Below are 18,147 nucleotides of genomic sequence, written 5' to 3' on the forward strand. Positions count from 1 at the left end.
AAAATCTCCTTCAATACAAAAACCATTTTTTTCCCCTGTACCTGGAGGCACCACAATACGAGCAATGCTTCATAACGGAGGTCCGACTTCTTCCATTTCATGGTACAAGCAAAGTTCACTCTGGAGAGCCAAATTAAATCCAGTGTACTTTATTCAAACACTCAAACACAACATGTTTCGGACAGACATGTCCTTCATCAGGTGCACCTGTCCGAACATGTTGGATATTGTGTGGCTTGGACGGTGCCACTGACTCTGTTCGATAGAGCCTTGATGTCTTTGGAGTGAGGGACCACCCGACCAATAATAGTATTACTTCTTCCATTTCATTATGATTCGGTCAGGACCGGAGTCTTGTTTCCCTCCCGAAGGTTTAGGGCACAAGTGACGTCACAATGGGCGTTTTCATAATCGCAGCAGGCAGAACACTTGATACTGGCTTTTGGTTGCCTCCAGCTGAAACCGAAAATTCTATGGGTCACTCTTGACCAAAGGACTTGCCCTTGCAGAGAAGTGTCTTAGAATGGACCTATGTGTCAGACTGGGCCCAACAACCAGCCTGAAATCAATAACAATAATTTGTCCTTATATTGGCTTGGGCCCACCCGGAGACTGGAGGGGTCTAGTCTAACCCTGTATGTGTTTATAAAACCCTATTTACACCCTCCTTATCAATGGCAGCAAAATGATATCACAATTGCTCATCTGTCCGGACTCATTGTGGTCCCTCAGCTGCAATAAGGGCAAATCATTGTTACCTTTCAGTTCAGTGGTGTAACTAGATATTACGGGGCCCCATAGCAAATTATTTTTCAGGCCCCCGAAAATGTCTAGAGGTTGACCTGTTTTACCAATAGTTATTGAAATTGTATATGAATTAGGGCCTCATGGGGCCCCTATACCTCCTGGGCCCTCCTGCAGCCGCAGGGTCTGCTTCCTCTGTAGTTAGTCCTTGATTCAGGTTATTGGTTAAATCAAAACCTATAGATCTAGTCCGATCATCCAATGCCCTGGGCTTTATAGCCTATGTCTCTATTGGATACACAATGAAGGTCAAATTTGCCCATGGGCAGTAACCCATGGCAACCAACCAGATTGCTGCATTCATTGTTCTACTTGCAGCTGGCTTCAAAAAGTTAATCACTGAATGGTTGCTATAGGTAACTGCCTATGGGTAAATTTGCCCAGTGTTGATAAATGAGCCCCAGTATCTGTGCAGTTCCCTTATTACTGGAAATGTTCCACGATCCCCCTCATCACTAGGTTGTGAGCTCATGTTCTCCTCCAGCCCCCCCACTAGTTACCTTTCAGCAGCCGCTCCATGGACTGTAACAAAAACTCCGCCGGGGTAAGAGAAGCCCAGTCAAGTGGTGCACAGCATGAAATATCTTTGAGTCTCCCTTTGGGATATTATGCTAATTGGCACTGGCATAAAAGTTTGGGTAGATAAGGGGGTCCCTGAATTGTGCCCACCGGCAGTTGTTCTGATGCCCCAGTCCAACACAAAAGTGTTTTTTTTATATCTGAGTCTTGTTATGAGCTAAAGGGACCTTGACCAACAGTTGTCCAACCAAGTAGGGCCTTAAAAGGTTTGACAACTAGTGTAGTGACCACTCCAGAAGCTTACAGAGCTCCATTGGCCATTGGATCTCTATTGGGCAGGATAGGACATCCTATCAGTATCAGATATCCCCATGGGTCTCCCTAGATGACCTGATCATTGGCCCATGGGCCAACCAATGGCCAAGGCAGATAAAGATCTGCAATATCATAGGTGATGCCCATCTCCAATTCCACTGCTGTTATCATTGGTGCCCCTGAAGCGGATTTTGCAGAGGGGAGATCCTGTATTTCAACTGAACCCTACTCTACAGGCAATATAACAATGAGTGGGGTGGGGGTTCTGATCTAGTAACCCATAGCAACCAATCAGCATGCAGCCATATCCACAGCCTTGTAAGTGTGCCCCTTATGCAGATGGTCTGTATTCCACTGGCCTATATATATATAATGGCCCCAATGCTGTATAGCTTTAACCTATGAGTTTGGGTGGAAACCATCTTTCCACTTGGGTAATTATTATATTTTCAGTACAGCAAATGAATCCGACTGCCTAATTGCATTGGGGACTGTGATGAATTCCAAAAATATTCAACGACAACAGATTTGTTGCCACAAAATACAAGGACCCGACAAGTGAATGTCACGAGATAAGAAGGATGGTTTTAAGATTGTAAGCTCTTTGGGGCAGGACCCTTTTTAAAAAAAAAAGAAATGTGGCCTCCTTGGACCAAGGGGGGCAGCATCTATAGAGTTGCCTCAGAATCGCCCCTGGGTATCCAGGCCAATCACCATATGTTGTGTTATTCCTTGTGTGTTTTTAGTGGAAAAAAAACCCACAAATTTTTCGGGATTTATTATCGCCCGAGGATGGAAAAAGTCTAAATCCGAAAATCCGGCATCTCAGAACTGCCGAGGTTGAATACAAGTCCATTGGAGAAGTCCCAAAGAAATCTTGATCTGCGCTGGGTTTCATGCAATTATCCGAAAATGTTGTGGTTTTCAGGTGTAAAATAAAAAAAAATTGGTACAATTCTTTTTTTTTACAATTTTTTCGTTTTTTTTCCAGCACAGAAATTTTTGGAAAATGAATTGATAAATATGGGGAAAAAAAACCTGTACGGATTTGGTCGGAGTATTTTTGAGAAAATAATGAGATAAGCAGACACGGATCACAAAGGGGTTGTTCACCTTTAAATGAACTGTTAGTATGATGTAGAGAGGGGAATTCTGAGACAATTTGCAATTGGTTTTCATTTTTTATTATTTGTGGGTTTTGACTTATTTCGCTTTTTATTCAGAAGCAATTTCAGCCATCTGGTTGCTAGGGTCCATATTCCCCTAGCAACCATGCACTGATTTGAATAAGAGACTGGAATGTGAACAGGAGAGGCCTGAATAGAAAGATGAGGAATAAAAAGTAGAAATAACAATAAATGTGTAGCCTTACAGAGCATTTGTTTTGTAGATGGGGTCAGTGACCCCCATTTGAAAGCTGAAATGAGCCAAAAGGAAAAGTCAAATAAGTACTATAAAAAAAAACTATACAAAATAAATAATGAAGACCAATTTTTTTTATCTAAAACTCATAAATTAGAATCAAAGATTGAAGAGATTTATTAGAAATGTATTATGATTGCTTCCAGTGTGACCCAGCTCCCCTAATTCTGGCCCCAGTGCTATACAAATTGATTGGCCAGGGGCAGCTACAGCAGTTGGTTGATATGCAAGTCCCTCCCCTGCTCCAGAACTGCAGCCAATCACACTTCCACATCAGCCTAGAGATATATATATATATATATACAGTATATACTCAGAATAACTAGTACTGGCCTAGGCTGGATTCTGCTTATTGGTTTGTTATAACTATTAGAATAAGAATTTCTTCCATTGCAAAAATTCAGGCACAATATCTCTTGCCCACAGAGTGTACAATCTAAGGGGCAGATGTATCAAGGGCCGAATATCGAGGGTTAATTAACCCTCGATATTCGACTGCCGAATTAAAAACCTTCGACTTCGAATATCGAAGGATTTTAATCCATCGATCAAAGGATTTTCCTTCGATCAGAAAAGTGTTCTCGGTAGGTTTTAGGTGGCGAACTAGGGGGTCGAAGAAATTTTTAAAGAGACGGTACTTCGACTATCGAATGGTCGAATATTCGATTTTTAGTTCGAATCGTTCGATTCGAAGGTTGTAGTCGAAGGTCGAAGTAGCCAATTCGATGGTCGAAGTAGCCAAAAAAAACATTCGAAAATCGACTGTTTTTTCCTCTATTTTCCTCTATTCCTTCACTCGAGCTTAGTGAATGGGCCCCTAAATGTGTTTTGGTTGAACTCATGTCTGTGCCTGTGTGAATAATGATACAAATGTTGCATAGGAAATAGATTGTAACAAACTGATAGACATTGGCTGATAATGTAACTTTGTGTTAGTTGTTGGTATTGTGACAGCTGAGAGAATTGAATGTCTGGGAGATGAAGCACAAAGTGATGTTGCAGAGAAGAGGTTTAATGTACCTAGTGTGTTGTGTGTCAGTGTGTTGTGTGTCAGTGTGTTGTGTGTCAGTGTGTTGTGTGTCAGTGTGTTGTGTGTCAGTGTGTTGTGTGTCAGTGTGTTGTGTGTCAGTATGTTGGGCACAGGATGGTGTGAGGGTATGTGAGCAGTGTGTGTGTGTGTGTGTGTGTGTGTGTGTGTGTGTGTGAGATGTATGTGAATGTGTAGGAGGGGGTAGTGTGTGTGATGTGGGTGAGGGGTGTGGGGGTGATTTTATAGTAGCAGATTTTTGGCAACTCTCCAAGCTCCTTTATTCTCATACCTATCTCACATGTCTGTGATGGGGAACAGCAGAGATCTCTAGTCTTTGTGGCGCTCACACTGGGGGTCTGTGAAACAAAACCCCCCCCAACAGACACACACAGACACCAGCACCTGATTCATTCCCCCACACCGTGCCAACTGGGCCTGTAGTGCCACGATGGGGGCAGAATAATAAGGCTTGTGCCCTTCTTCTTATTATTTGGCTTTTATTTGTATATGTTGGTTATATTTGTGTTACTGTGTGTGTGTGTGTGTTCATGTGTGTATGAGAGAGAGAGAGAGTCTGGGCTGTAGTGTATGTCCTAGTCTATAGAGCTGACATGTTCTTTGTGTGACCATATAGCTACAAACAAATATATATTTCTAGTGAGTTGTGTGACCATATAGTTACACACAAACACACACACACACATATATATATTTCTAGTGAGTTGTGTGACCATATAGTTACACACAAACACACACACACATATATATATATTTCTAGTGAGTTGTGTGACCATATAGTTACACACAAACACACACACACACACACATATATATTTCTAGTGAGTTGTGTGCCAGCACTTGGTGAATAGGGTTGCATCACTGGGGTGTCACACTGTATGGGCATCTCCTATATATATCTGTGTGTGTGTGTGTCGTGTGTATGATGTGTGGCACGTGACATTATACCCATTATGTGCCACTGTGACTGGGTATAAGTGCCCCCTGTGTGCCAGATGTGGGCATATTGCTCATGAGAGGGTAACTAGGCTTTACATCACGTTGTTTGTGTGTCATTGACAAGGTGGGTGCCCCAGTTGTGTGTGTGTGTGTGTGTGTGTGTGTAGGTACCACTCAGTGATGCCCCCTCCCCTGTACAACACACTCACACTTTGCACCACAGATCTGGAGATTGGTACGATCCAGCTTTTCTCCTTTCTACTTCAGTTTTTTTCTCTCTCTCTCTCTCCTCTTCCTCTTCTTCTTCTTCTTCTTGTTCTTCTTCTTCTTTTTGCATTTTTTTTATAAGAGTGACAGATGGTAAGTCCTCCCCCCCAGGGACCCAAATCTCCCTCAATCCGAGCGCACGTCAATCAGAGTCTCCCGTGTGATCGCTCCTGCGCATGACGTGCCAACCATATGGCCTGGCATCAGAGCTGGTACCATGACTCGCTAGACTTGCCACCCTCTCCTCCTTTTGGATTGTTCTCTGAAGGAGCTTGAGAACCTCAAGGAGAACCTTCTACTCCCAGAAGATGCTGTGAACCATGTCATAAATTTCTCCATCGCTTAATTCTGGAGGTAAGTTGGCTTCACAAGGATCCTCTCCAACTTGGAGTGAGGGGGAAGCGCCGACCCCTGCCCAGGATGCCCCCAAATCGCCCGATTTTATTGATTTCTGCGCTAAATGCCCAACTGAGCATCTCCTCCAGGACTGATCTCCTTTCATCAATGAGCCCCGACCTTGCCATCCCTCTGTATAGGGGAGATTGTGTCGGGTCGGTGCCTGCTGGATCTGCCTGAACAGAGAAGGGAGAGAGAAGAATACACTGCCCTGTCTGTCTGTCTGTCTGATTCAGAAACGATGCCCGGCAATTCCTTGGATAGATAAATCCATAGACACACACACTACCGATATATTGTCTCGCTATATTTATACATATAGATATTTCCATCGATTTATTCCTATTAAACTCGTCTGTATCATTCATGGTCTAATAATAGTCTATTTTATATAGTGAAAGTGTGTGTCTAAATAGAGATTACATGGATAGATAGATACATTGATAGATAGATACATAAATTGATAGATAGATAGATACATAAATTGATAGATAGATAGATAAATAGACAAATAATAGAGAAATAGATAAATAAAATGCAATAACCCAATGATAATCACTTTAACTGTAAATCTCATTATAACCCGGTTTTTGGATTGCGGCATATTTCGGGGCTGCCATACATACAATTTATTTTAATATATATTATTTTATAAGTGTATGAAGTTAATATTTGTTACTAGGTAATATGGGGATCGGATAAATAAGCCTAAAGAGAATGTATCTATCTGTGTATGTAATGTCTGTCTGTCTCTACTGTATTTACTATATAGATATTATCTCTTTTATCCCTTTCTTTATATACATATATATTATGTCTTCATTTTCCTGTCTGTCCTCAGTCATCATTTTCTGTTATGTTTGGTTATTTTAAATCTTTAAAGCCACCGACATTTATCAATCAATCAATCATCTCTGTACTTATTATTTCGGGTTTTATTCATTTATTTCTATATCCCTGACTATGGCATCTTTTCTCTGTCTGTCTGTCTTGTCTGGCGGTGAGTACAGACATATGTAGCTCTCATTGTTATACTGGTGTGTGTATATATATATATATATATATATATATATATATATTCCCATAGTGTGCCCCAGCTGTGTCTGGCTATCTTCTGTTATTGGGTCCTGGCCTCTGTGGGTGCCTCTATGGGTGCCCACCCACCAGTGTAACCCTGTGCCTGTAATACGTTCCCCATCCCCTTATACAAACCGCAGGGGCCGGCAAATTGGGATCCTATAATGAAATAATAATTGGATCTATCAACATTATTTGACAGCCTTTAATTTGGGGCCGTGATGGCTAAATTGAAAGCCAATTAATTCTAATCAGATGCCGGAAGAATCTTGTAAATGGGAGGGGGGGGGGGGCTCGGGCAGCTCTTCTACCTGCGCCCCTATTAATAGTGCGATATATCGTGCGATCTCTCCTTACGCGGATTCTGCTTATTCATTAACTCTGGGTCTTTGTAGTTCTATGGCCATTATTTCTCCTTCTGTTAAAATAATAATTATAATAAATCAATGTATAGACTGATCTGAGAAGTCACATTAATTCCGGTACCAAATAATGTTTATTCTGCTGTCAATGAAGTGATTGTAGAGATCCAGTCCAGGCCCTATAACTGGCCCATAAAGTTGACCACCAGAATATATAGTGCACCTGTTTATCTATCCATCCCTCTATCTATCTATCTATCTATCTATCTATCTATCTATCTATCTATCTATCTATCTATCTATCTATCTATCTATCTATCTATCATTTATCTCTATCTATCTATCTATCTATCTATCTATCTATCTATCTATCTATCTATCTATCTATCTATCTATCTATCATTTATCTATCTATCATCTATCTATCTATCTATCTATCTATCTATCTATCTATCTATCTATCTATCTATCTATCTATCATCTATCTATGTCTATCTATCTATGTCTATCTATCTATCCATCCACCCCTCTATCATCCACCTCTCTCTCTATTTATTAATCTCTCTCTCTCTTTCTCTCTCTATACATCCCTCTATCATCCATCTCTCTCTCTCTCTCTCTCTCTCTCTCTCTCTCTCTCTCTCTCTCTCTATCATCCATCTCTCTCTCCTCTCTCTCTCATCATTATCTCTCTCCCTGTCTGTATCTACCCATCTATCCATTCATTGCGCCGCTTTGCTGTGAAATTTGCGCTGTGTTAGTACATATGGGCTGTGCCTGACATTTTCGCCCTTGTGTTGGCAGACATCATCATGTTGACCAGACTATTCAGCGAGCCCAGTCTGATCCCCGAGGTGCAGAAATTCGCCAGTTGGACCGAGGACTGTGAGGATGATGATGATGATGACATGAGTGAGAAGGACGAGTCGGAGGAGAAGTGTCTGCAGGACGTCAATACAGAAGGGTCTCTGGGTGAGAGTAAAGAAGATGGGGACCTGATTGGGGAAGAAGAGGAAGAAGAGGAGGAGGAAGAAGGGACGGAAGAAATGGATGGCGAGAGGCCCAAAAAACGTGGGCCCAAAAAGAGAAAGATGACCAAAGCCCGGATAGAGAGGTCTAAGGTGAGGAGACAGAAAGCCAACACCAGGGAGAGGAACCGCATGCACGACCTGAACTCAGCTCTGGACAACCTCAGGAAGGTGGTTCCTTGCTACTCCAAAACCCAGAAGCTGTCCAAGATAGAGACCCTCAGGTTAGCCAAGAACTACATCTGGGCCCTCTCTGAGATCCTCAGATCCGGCAAGAGGCCTGACTTGGTGTCCTATGTGCAGAACCTGTGCAAGGGACTCTCTCAGCCCACCACCAACCTTGTGGCCGGCTGTTTGCAACTCAATTCAAGGAATTTCCTAACTGAGCAAGGTCAGGAGTCTGGCAGATACCACGGCCCAAACTCTTCTTTTGCCATGCACCCCTACACCTATCAGTGTCCCCGACTGTCAGCCTCTCAGTGCCAGTCCAGCACCATGGCCAGCTCCCATGCTCTCAGAAGCCATGGCTATTGCGCCACCTACGACTCCATTTACGGCAACGCGTCTCCGGACTACAATAGCTCAGAGTATGACGCCCCCCTAAGCCCACCACTGTGCATTAATGGCAACTTCTCCCTCAAGCAGGACTCGTCTCCAGACCAGGAGAAGAATTATCACTACTCTATGCACTATTCAGCCCTGCAGGCCTCAAGGTCTTCTGCTCATGGGCTGCTCTTCAGCTCTTCTGGGGTGCGCAGTGGGGGGCACTCTGACAACCTGTTGCCTTACGACATGCACGTGCATCACGACAGGGCCCCCATGTATGAGGAACTCAATGCATTTTTCCATAACTGACCCCTTCTTTTACATGTGTGTGTGTTTGACTGTGCAATTTGTGCCAAGGATTGTGCACTGGAGGGTTGGCAGAGCCTGGTGAGCAAACATTGGTGCCATCTAAATACCGGCAGGCAAAGCATTTGGTGACCCACTTGTCCTTTCTGCCCTAAAGCCTCAGGCTGAACCATTGCTCCTTTCTGCCCTTAAGTCTAAGAGCATTGGGTGACCCTTTTGTTCCTTCTGACCTAGGTCTGAGCTTCACTTCTTGACCCACTTGCCCTTTAAGTCTTAGAGCTGAGGTGACCCATATCTGCCCTGGAGCTGAAGACAGTGCATTCGGTCAACCATCTGTCACAACCGATAAGCGATATAATCGCTTACAACCAAGAGTTGTAGATGACCCTATTGTCTTACGTCCAACAATTGCACTGGGTGACTCTTCTCTACTATGGCCAAGAGTTGGTTGGGTTGACCATCAGCTCTAAAAAGTCAACTGCTCTTCTACAAATAGTCTACAATTCCTGGGCGTTTTGTTGCTCTAGGTGACCCCATTATTCTGGTGTCGGGGTACTTTCACATGCCTTATACATCATCTTTGGTTTTAACTGCTTATGTCCCCTAGATGTACACAATTAGAGGTCCATGTCCTCTGCCCCTTGCTGTCCAGCTCCCACCAACCAATTCTAGGAATTGTTTGTGGGTGTAATTTAGTCGCACAAGGTGCAATTATTTAGTCCCAGAATTGCTCCTATCTATAAATACCCTACTCAGACAATTGTGTATATACTGTAGCCCACAGGCAATAACTCCTGCCACCCAAAAACGACCAGTCTGTAATAGGAATTTAATTCAACTCCTGTTACATTTAGAGCATAAAGCAATAAACTATAAAATGTAAAAACTATGCAAAAAAAATTATAATTTATTTAAATCTTATATTAGGGACCAAGCGTACAATAAATGTGCAATTTTGGTTAACCTTATAGGTGTCTGAGCGACTTTCAACTCATCCCGATTAAATCGAATGCGATTTCTGTCGTTTCATTAGCTGCAGATATATCGGTTGGGTAAAGATTTCAGACACCTCTGGGGTTTCAATGGACACGTGGCGAACCTTTGGGCTATAAATGTTGGTTTAAAAAAAAAATTCCAATCAAGTTTTGCCATGGAATTTATTTATTTAAAGTGCATGGAGAGGCCAAGGGGGAAGATAAATATGCAAATCACCTGTTCCGAATCAAGAAAGTAGGAAAAAACTAAATGCAGTCCTTTTTGTTGACTTCTTTATTTGTGTGTGTGTGAACTTGCGCATTCAATGACATGTGTTACATTTCTATCGCCTATGTCGTTTCTTTTTTATTTAATCCTATTTATTTCAGCCACAATTTTTTTAAAAAAAAGTATTTAAATACCCTACACAGTGTTGTTGCAAACAGGTTCTGATAAATGTCAACAAAAAAAAAAAATATTACTGATTTTAAGCTTGTAGAAAAAAAAAAAGGTGATTAGTGCGTGGGGGGCACTAGAGGTGTTGTGTTTGTGTGTCCGTTTTAATTCCGAAAAAATAAAATGAAATAAAAAAAAATAAATAAAAACGAAATCATGTCATGAGATGTCTCATTGGATAATTGGTTTGAAAGATTCAGATGAATCGGGGAAGTCGCTTTAGAAATTATTTAAATCGATTGCGTTAATTAATAAAAAAACAGTTTTAATAATGACATCATTGGGGATTTTACATTGATAAATGATATATAATAAGTCAATTGGATTCGATCTTTTGGACCAATATTATATATTTTTTTTTACTTTTGAGGGTTGTCCTTTAGGACAGGGGCCCTAGGGTTTTGTTTGTGGGAAATTCGGGGGTCCTGTAATAATGGCAAAGGGTTTTATAGCAGGGATTATTGTTGGACTACAAGTCCCAGAATCCACAGTTCAATTATAAAAGAAAAGGAATTGTGTCCCCTAATACCCGACTATAAAGCTATAAAAAATGAAAGAAACTTCTCAGGGTTCCATGAAGAGCTGGTGTAGAAAATATAAAAGAATAGCAGGTTTTTAGGTCTGGTCACCTAATGGATCATAATAATGAAACCAATGGCAGGCGTTCAGCACTACATTTCTGGACAGCTCCGAGGGCTCGCTAAAAGCAAACTACAGGCGATCACCTCCTATACGTGCGATCTGTGCAAAGCTTCTGCCAGCGAGGAAACAAATAGGGGCAACACCCTTTATAGAAAATTCTGGAGGGGACGAGTTAATGGGCCCAATGCGCAACCGAGGACGCACGTGCGCAAAGAACTTTGACCAGAGATTTCACCCACTTTTCACTGATCTAACACTTGCCGGACTAGGGGTAACCTGCATATGAGGCGCCCTCCAAGCTTTAAGCCCTAGGCTGCCTCTTCTGCCGACCCCTAGTTCCGACCCTGTAGGGAGTTTTATGGAACTTTGGTGACATGGAATGGCATTTTCCCAGGAGGAGATCAGGTGCCTCCATAGAGGAATGGGAGCTGTCCGGTGCTGAATCCACTAATCCTGCGCACACGCTGCACCCCATAGTATCTATTGGGGCCATTCACCACTTTCAGACCCTTTGTAGTAATAGTTACACCTCACTCCCTTGCTTCTCAGGTGGCCTAGTAATTACCCGACTCAAGACTTCTGCCTTGTACATCTGGAAGTCGTTCACTCTAATACATTTGAAGCAACTCGGTAAGTCGGGAGCGATTGCCCATGTTAAACAAGGCGCATTGTTATTTACTAAAGCAGGAGCAGTAGCGATCACCTATAGTACATCAGGCGCCCAGATATCTTATTTAATTAAACCAATACCTGATGATTGGCTTTATAACAGTTCCTCCTGGTTTCCTAGAGTTAACAACTGCTTATAAGTAGCAGTCAATATGGGTTAATATAACCAGTGATTTATTAGAACAGGAGTTTCTGATTTATTATAATTTCAGTCCCTGAAGAGCTGGAGGAATACAGCACTCCTATACTATACACGGCTAACAAGTACTTATTTACTAAAAGTGTAAAATACTGCAGGGGTTATCGTTTCTGATTTGCTAGAGAAAATTGCGCCTGGTTTACTAGATATATTTACCATAGGCAACAGCTTCCCCAGGGGTTATTTTATTATTTCAAATGAAGTGAAGGTGCCCATTCCAGATATACACAAGAGAAATAGATTTACTAGAGATTACTAGAGATTACTAGAGATTGCAACTCTGGGATTACTATTGGTTTACTGGAGATTGCAACTCTGGGATTACTATTGATTTACTGGAGATTGCAACTCTGGGATTACTATTGATTTACTGGAGATTGCAACTCTGGGATTACTATTGATTTACTGGAGATTGCAACTCTGGATTTACTGGAGATTGCAACTCTGGATTTACTATTGATTTGCTGGAGATTGCAACTCTGGATTTACTATTGACTACTGGAGATTGCAACTCTGGATTTACTATTGATTTACTGGAGATTGCAACTCTCGATTTACTGCAGATTGCAACTCTGGATTTACTGGAGATTGCAACTCTGGGATTACTATTGATTTACTGGAGATTGCAACTCTGGATTTACTGGAGATTGCAACTCTGGATTTACTATTGATTTGCTGGAGATTGCAACTCTGGATTTACTATTGACTACTTCAGATTGCAACTCTGGATTTACTATTGGTTTACTGGAGATTGCAACTCTGGATTTACTATTGATTTGCTGGAGATTGCAACTTTGGATTTACTATTGACTACTTCAGATTGCAACTCTGGATTTACTATTGATTTACTGGAGATTGCAACTCTCGATTTACTGCAGATTGCAACTCTGGATTTACTGCACATTGCAACTCTAGATTTACTATTGATTTACTGGAGATTGCAACTCTGGATTTAAAAGAAACTACTCATTTTTTAAAAGGCAATATGCATATTACAACTAGACGTAGTAGATTTTACTACAGGTAACTTTCTGATTTATTTAGAGTATTATTGGCAGGTCCACGGTTAGCAGCTCACAGGTAGGGACGTGTAAATGAGTAATTTGGAGCCACTAGTGACAAGAGCTCTCGATTTACTAAAGTGCTCCCACTGGGGTCCTGTATTGAGTCCCTACTGTCCTCCCTGACGGCCGACCTGCTGGGAATAAAGGGCTCTAATTTACTACAGGTTTCTGCTCCTGATTTATTACAGTAGGTGCTACATGTTCCGATTCACTACAGACTTCTCCTCCTCCTGATTTACTACAATGGCAGGTGCAGTTTAGGCAGAGCAGTGGGTGAATTTACTATGAATAAAGTAACTTCGTAGAAGTGCGAATAGAGGAAGGGGTTGCGCAGGGAGAGCGCCGGGATATAATATTAGCGCCGTGTTTATTATTATTATGGAGGTAAAAGAAAGGGGCGCAGCGCCTGATGTACAAATGTAGAAAACAGCTGAGGGGTCAGTTACATAATCAGGACTAATGGGGGCACTGGGCAGAGATGGGTAATGACTGGGGGGGGGGGGAGGTTGGCACATATGTGTCCCCTGTGGGCAGAGGAACTTAGTGACTGTAGGGGCTCCGTGCCAGACTCTTCCTCGGCGGATTAACCGTGTGTGTGCTGGGCGCAGGCAGAGGACTGGCATAGGGACAGGGGGCTTTGTCTGTATGTCTGTGTATATATGTGTTACAGTTGTGTATATTACTATGTGTGTGTGCATCAACACGTCTTTGTGGCTGTACTTGTGTGTGTATATAAATATATATATATATATAGGTGGCAGCTAGACAGATACTGGCAGTCAGGGCAGGAATTGTAGCAATAAATCAATTCTTTCCCCTAACCTACACCTTATTGCAGTTTCCCACTCACTTTTCTTTCATATGGCAGTTTCCCACTCAACTTCCGTTTTTATGGCAATTTCCCACTCACCTTCCCTTTATATGGCAGTTTTCTACTCACCTTCCCTTTATATGGCAGTTTCCTGCTCACCTTACCTTTATATGGCAGTTTCCCACTGACTCACCCTCCCTTTCTATGGCAATTTCCTACTCACCTTCCCTTTATATGGCAATTTCCTACTCACTTTCCCTTTCTATGGCAGTTTCCCACTCACCTTCCCTTTATATGGCAGTTTCCCACTCACTTGCCCTTTATATGGCAGTTTCCCACTCACCTTCCTTTTATATGGCAGTTTCCCACTCACGTTTCCTACTGACCTTCCCTTCATATGGCAGTTTCCTGCTCACCTTACCTTTATATGGCAGTTTCCCACTGACTCACCCTCCCTTTCTATGGCAATTTCCTACTCACCTTCCCTTTATATGGCAATTTCCTACTCACTTTCCCTTTCTATGGCAGTTTCCCACTCACCTTCCCTTTATATGGCAGTTTCCCACTCACTTGCCCTTTATATGGCAGTTTCACACTCACCTTCCCTTTATATGGCAGTTTCCCACTCACTTTCCCTTTATATGGCAGTTTCTCACTGACCTTCCCTTCATACGGCAGTTTCCCACTCACCTTCCCTTTATATGGCAGTTTCCTACTCACTTTCCTCGCACTACACAATCTTTGGCCAGTGGCACTTTTATTACACACACACACACTCTCTCTCTATATAAGTGTATGGGCTATTTTGCAGTTACAAAATGACACAGCCTCCCCCCAGCTAATACATGATAAAGTTCATTGTAATCCTGGAAGTTATTGAATATCATAAAGGCCAAGAATTCATGATGTCGCATTTAACAAAGGAGGCGCAGCCACATCCTTGTCCAACTTTGTCGCAGCTCTCACTGACTGCAGATCCGCCATCTCTAATATTGGCCCAATTGTGCCCATGTAGTTCTTTTGCTAAACAAGTGCAACATTCTATATACAGTATATATATATATAGTCCAATACACAGTGTGCCAATAGATATACATATATATAGAGTGTATAATATACAGTATCGTGTATCAGCTGAGTCCTGTGTGTGGCCAGAGAGGTGGGGGAGATGCCAGGCTGAGGCTGGTGCCAAGTGAATGGCAAGGGGCACAACTAGGAGGGGATAATTCTTCACTGCAGACATCTGTGCCCATATCTCTTATTTATCTCTAGTCTTATATATCTCTTATATACCTCTTATATATCTCATATATATCTCATATATACCTCTTATTTATCTCTTTTATATATATATATATATATATATATATATATATATATATATATATATATATATATATATATATATACCTCTTATTTATCTCTTATATACCTCATATATCTCTTATATATCTCATATATATATATCTTATATATCTCTTATGTATCTCTTATATACACAGCGGCTTCACATCGACAGGAACATGTTGACACAAAATAGGCAATAAAATTTAATAAAACCTAAATAGCGACCGCTGAATTATTTCATTTCTTTTAATCGTATTGGAAAAAGTAACAAATGATTTTTTGCCTGTTCTGTGTCTCTCATTTTAGAGTAAAAGGTTTCTAGAGTGAAAGCGAATATATTAAATACATAAGAGAAGCAATTTACGAATAAAAGAAAACGAGAGACAGAAGAAAGAGCAAATTCGTAATTAAAGCGCAAATTTTCCGACCTAATTCTGCCTGGGTTTTTTTTTTTATTAAATTGTACAATTCAGCTATAGACAAATGACGAGATTTAAAAATATATATTTCCAAACGAATCTGGTGCAATCGAGATGTAAAAAAACGACAAATACACCCGATTATTATTTTCTTAATGACAGAGAAATATTTTACAATCCACAGAAATGAAATCTCCACAAATAAAAAAATTTTTTGTTTTTTTTTGCAATGTGGTTTATAAAGATTTAAAAAGCGAAATTAAAAATAATTTTACTGCGTTTTAAAAACCTAAATTCTCAATTTATTGCAATAAGGAATGATGTAGCCCGGTGCAGTATATTGATGATATGTGATATAAATATATAGGTTGTTTTTTTTACATATAAATATATTTTAGTTTTTGTGAGATTTTTTTTACATATAAATCTATTTAATAACAATAAATGAATCCACATATGTATGAATTAGTAAATGTCCAGGCGAGGGGTTGGCCAGTAATGAGAGACTATACAATGGTACCTTTATGGCAGTGGCCAGTTAGAGCAGAGAGGGGCAGATGAGGGAGGAGAGGGATTACAATTTAAATTCCATGACATCTGCTCATTATCACACACTGAGATTTTTTATATGGGAAGCTAAATTAAAGACAGATTTTTGCCAGAATTGCAGATCCCATAAAAGGGCTGACAATGAGACTGGTTCTATAAGGCGCTGCTCAGGCACATCCAGCACCATGGACAGTTCTGACTCCAATTTCTTTTCTCCTTGGGGTCGTGGGCTGGGGGTCGGGTACCTGTCACTGTCCCAAACACAAATTGTTTATATGTATTGCCCATCTTTATACCTGTTTCCTTCCTTCAATAACCCCTATTTCTGCCCCCCTCTACACACACAAATACACACACTGATACACACACACACATACACACATAGATACACACACAAATACACACACAGATACACACACAAATACACACACAGATACACACACATACACACACACATATACACACACAAATACACACACAGATACACACATAGATACACACACAAATACACACACAAATACACACACAGATACACACACAAATACACACACATATACACACACATAGATACACACATAGATACACACACAAATACACACACAAATACACACACACAAATACACACACAGATACACACACAAATACACAAATACACACACAGATATACACACAGATACACACAAATACACACACAGATACACACACAAATACACACAGATACGCACAAATACACACACAGATACACACACAAATACACACACAGATACACACACAGATACACACACAAATACACACACAAATACACACACAAATACACACACAGATACCGTCCCCTGGCACATGCCCATTATATACTGAATTGCACAGCTTTTATGACAGCTGTATGACACTTATAGGGCACTGAGAAATATATATGATATGATATATTTGTGCCTCCCTTACACACATGCCTGGGCTCCCTGAGCACTATATATATATATACTATATACAGGTATATATATATATATATATATATATATTTAGTGCTCAGGGAGCCCAGGCATGTGTGTAAGGGAGGCACAAATATATTATATCATATATATTTCTCAATGTGTATATATATATATATATATATATATATATATATATATATATATATATATATATATATATATATAGTTAGTTAGTTTCAGGAAGAACCAGCAACTTTTTTACTAAAAATTAAATACATACACAGTGCCGTTCCCATAATAAAATCCAATAAGATTGATTCAATATGTGACATGGAATACAATGTGAATAGAGTGAATAAAAGTATACAATAAAATAATGTACGTAACCATCCTGGTTAACCACACTTGTATCCTCTAGTCTCCACCCATTCTGATTCGGCAAAACCCCCAAATCCTTTGTGAAAGATTCAGCCGAATACCGAACCGAATCGGAGTCATAATTTGCATATGCAAATTAGGGGTGGGAAGGGAAAAACATTTTTTAATTTCTTGTTTTGTTACAAAAAGTCACGCCATTTCCCTCCCCTCATTTTGCATATGCAAATTAGGATTTGAATTCGGTTCGGCTGGGCAGAAGTTTTCAGCCGAATCCAAATCCTGCTGAAAAAGGCCGAATCCTGGCTGAATCCCAAACCTGAATCCTGGATTCGGTGCATCCCTAATATATATATATAGACAAATACAAGAGTCCTCAGCACTCAACCCATATATTTTAGACATTGAGACATTTTGTGCTACTGCTACTAAAAAATGACTTACCCTTTAAACAACAAGGATTGTTTGTCCATATATTACAATAACCCCTAATATATATATGAGCCCAGGCTCATATTCCCCAAATCCTTCGGGAAAGATTCAGCCGATTACCAAACCAAATCCGAGTCCTAATTTGCATATGCAAATTAGGCGTGGGAAGGAAAAACATTTTTTACTGGCAGTATTTTATTATAATACACAAATTTCAGTGAGCCATGTGACAGAAATGACATCAGAAC

General features: G+C 40.7%; 1 protein-coding gene across 1 annotated transcript; it reads left to right on the top strand.

The window, feature by feature from the left end:
* The first annotated feature begins 5,579 nt into the window (after positions 1 to 5,579).
* neurod2.L (neuronal differentiation 2 L homeolog) lies at positions 5,580 to 9,573 on the top strand. Its single transcript, XM_018236988.2, has 2 exons — positions 5,580 to 5,668; positions 7,954 to 9,573. Exon 2 carries the CDS (start codon positions 7,962 to 7,964, stop codon positions 9,030 to 9,032), a length of 1,071 nt encoding a protein of 356 aa, XP_018092477.1. The 5' UTR covers positions 5,580 to 5,668; positions 7,954 to 7,961; the 3' UTR covers positions 9,033 to 9,573.
* The last annotated feature ends 8,574 nt before the right edge of the window (positions 9,574 to 18,147 follow it).

This window comes from Xenopus laevis, chromosome 9_10L (genome assembly GCF_017654675.1).
Source record: "Xenopus laevis strain J_2021 chromosome 9_10L, Xenopus_laevis_v10.1, whole genome shotgun sequence".
NCBI lineage: Eukaryota > Metazoa > Chordata > Amphibia > Anura > Pipidae > Xenopus > Xenopus laevis.

What these genes read in the sequence shown, in the direction of transcription:
- neurod2.L (XM_018236988.2), top strand. Translation starts at nt 7,962, where the DNA reads ATGTTGACCAGACTATTCAGCGAGCCCAGTCTGATCCCCGAGGTGCAG.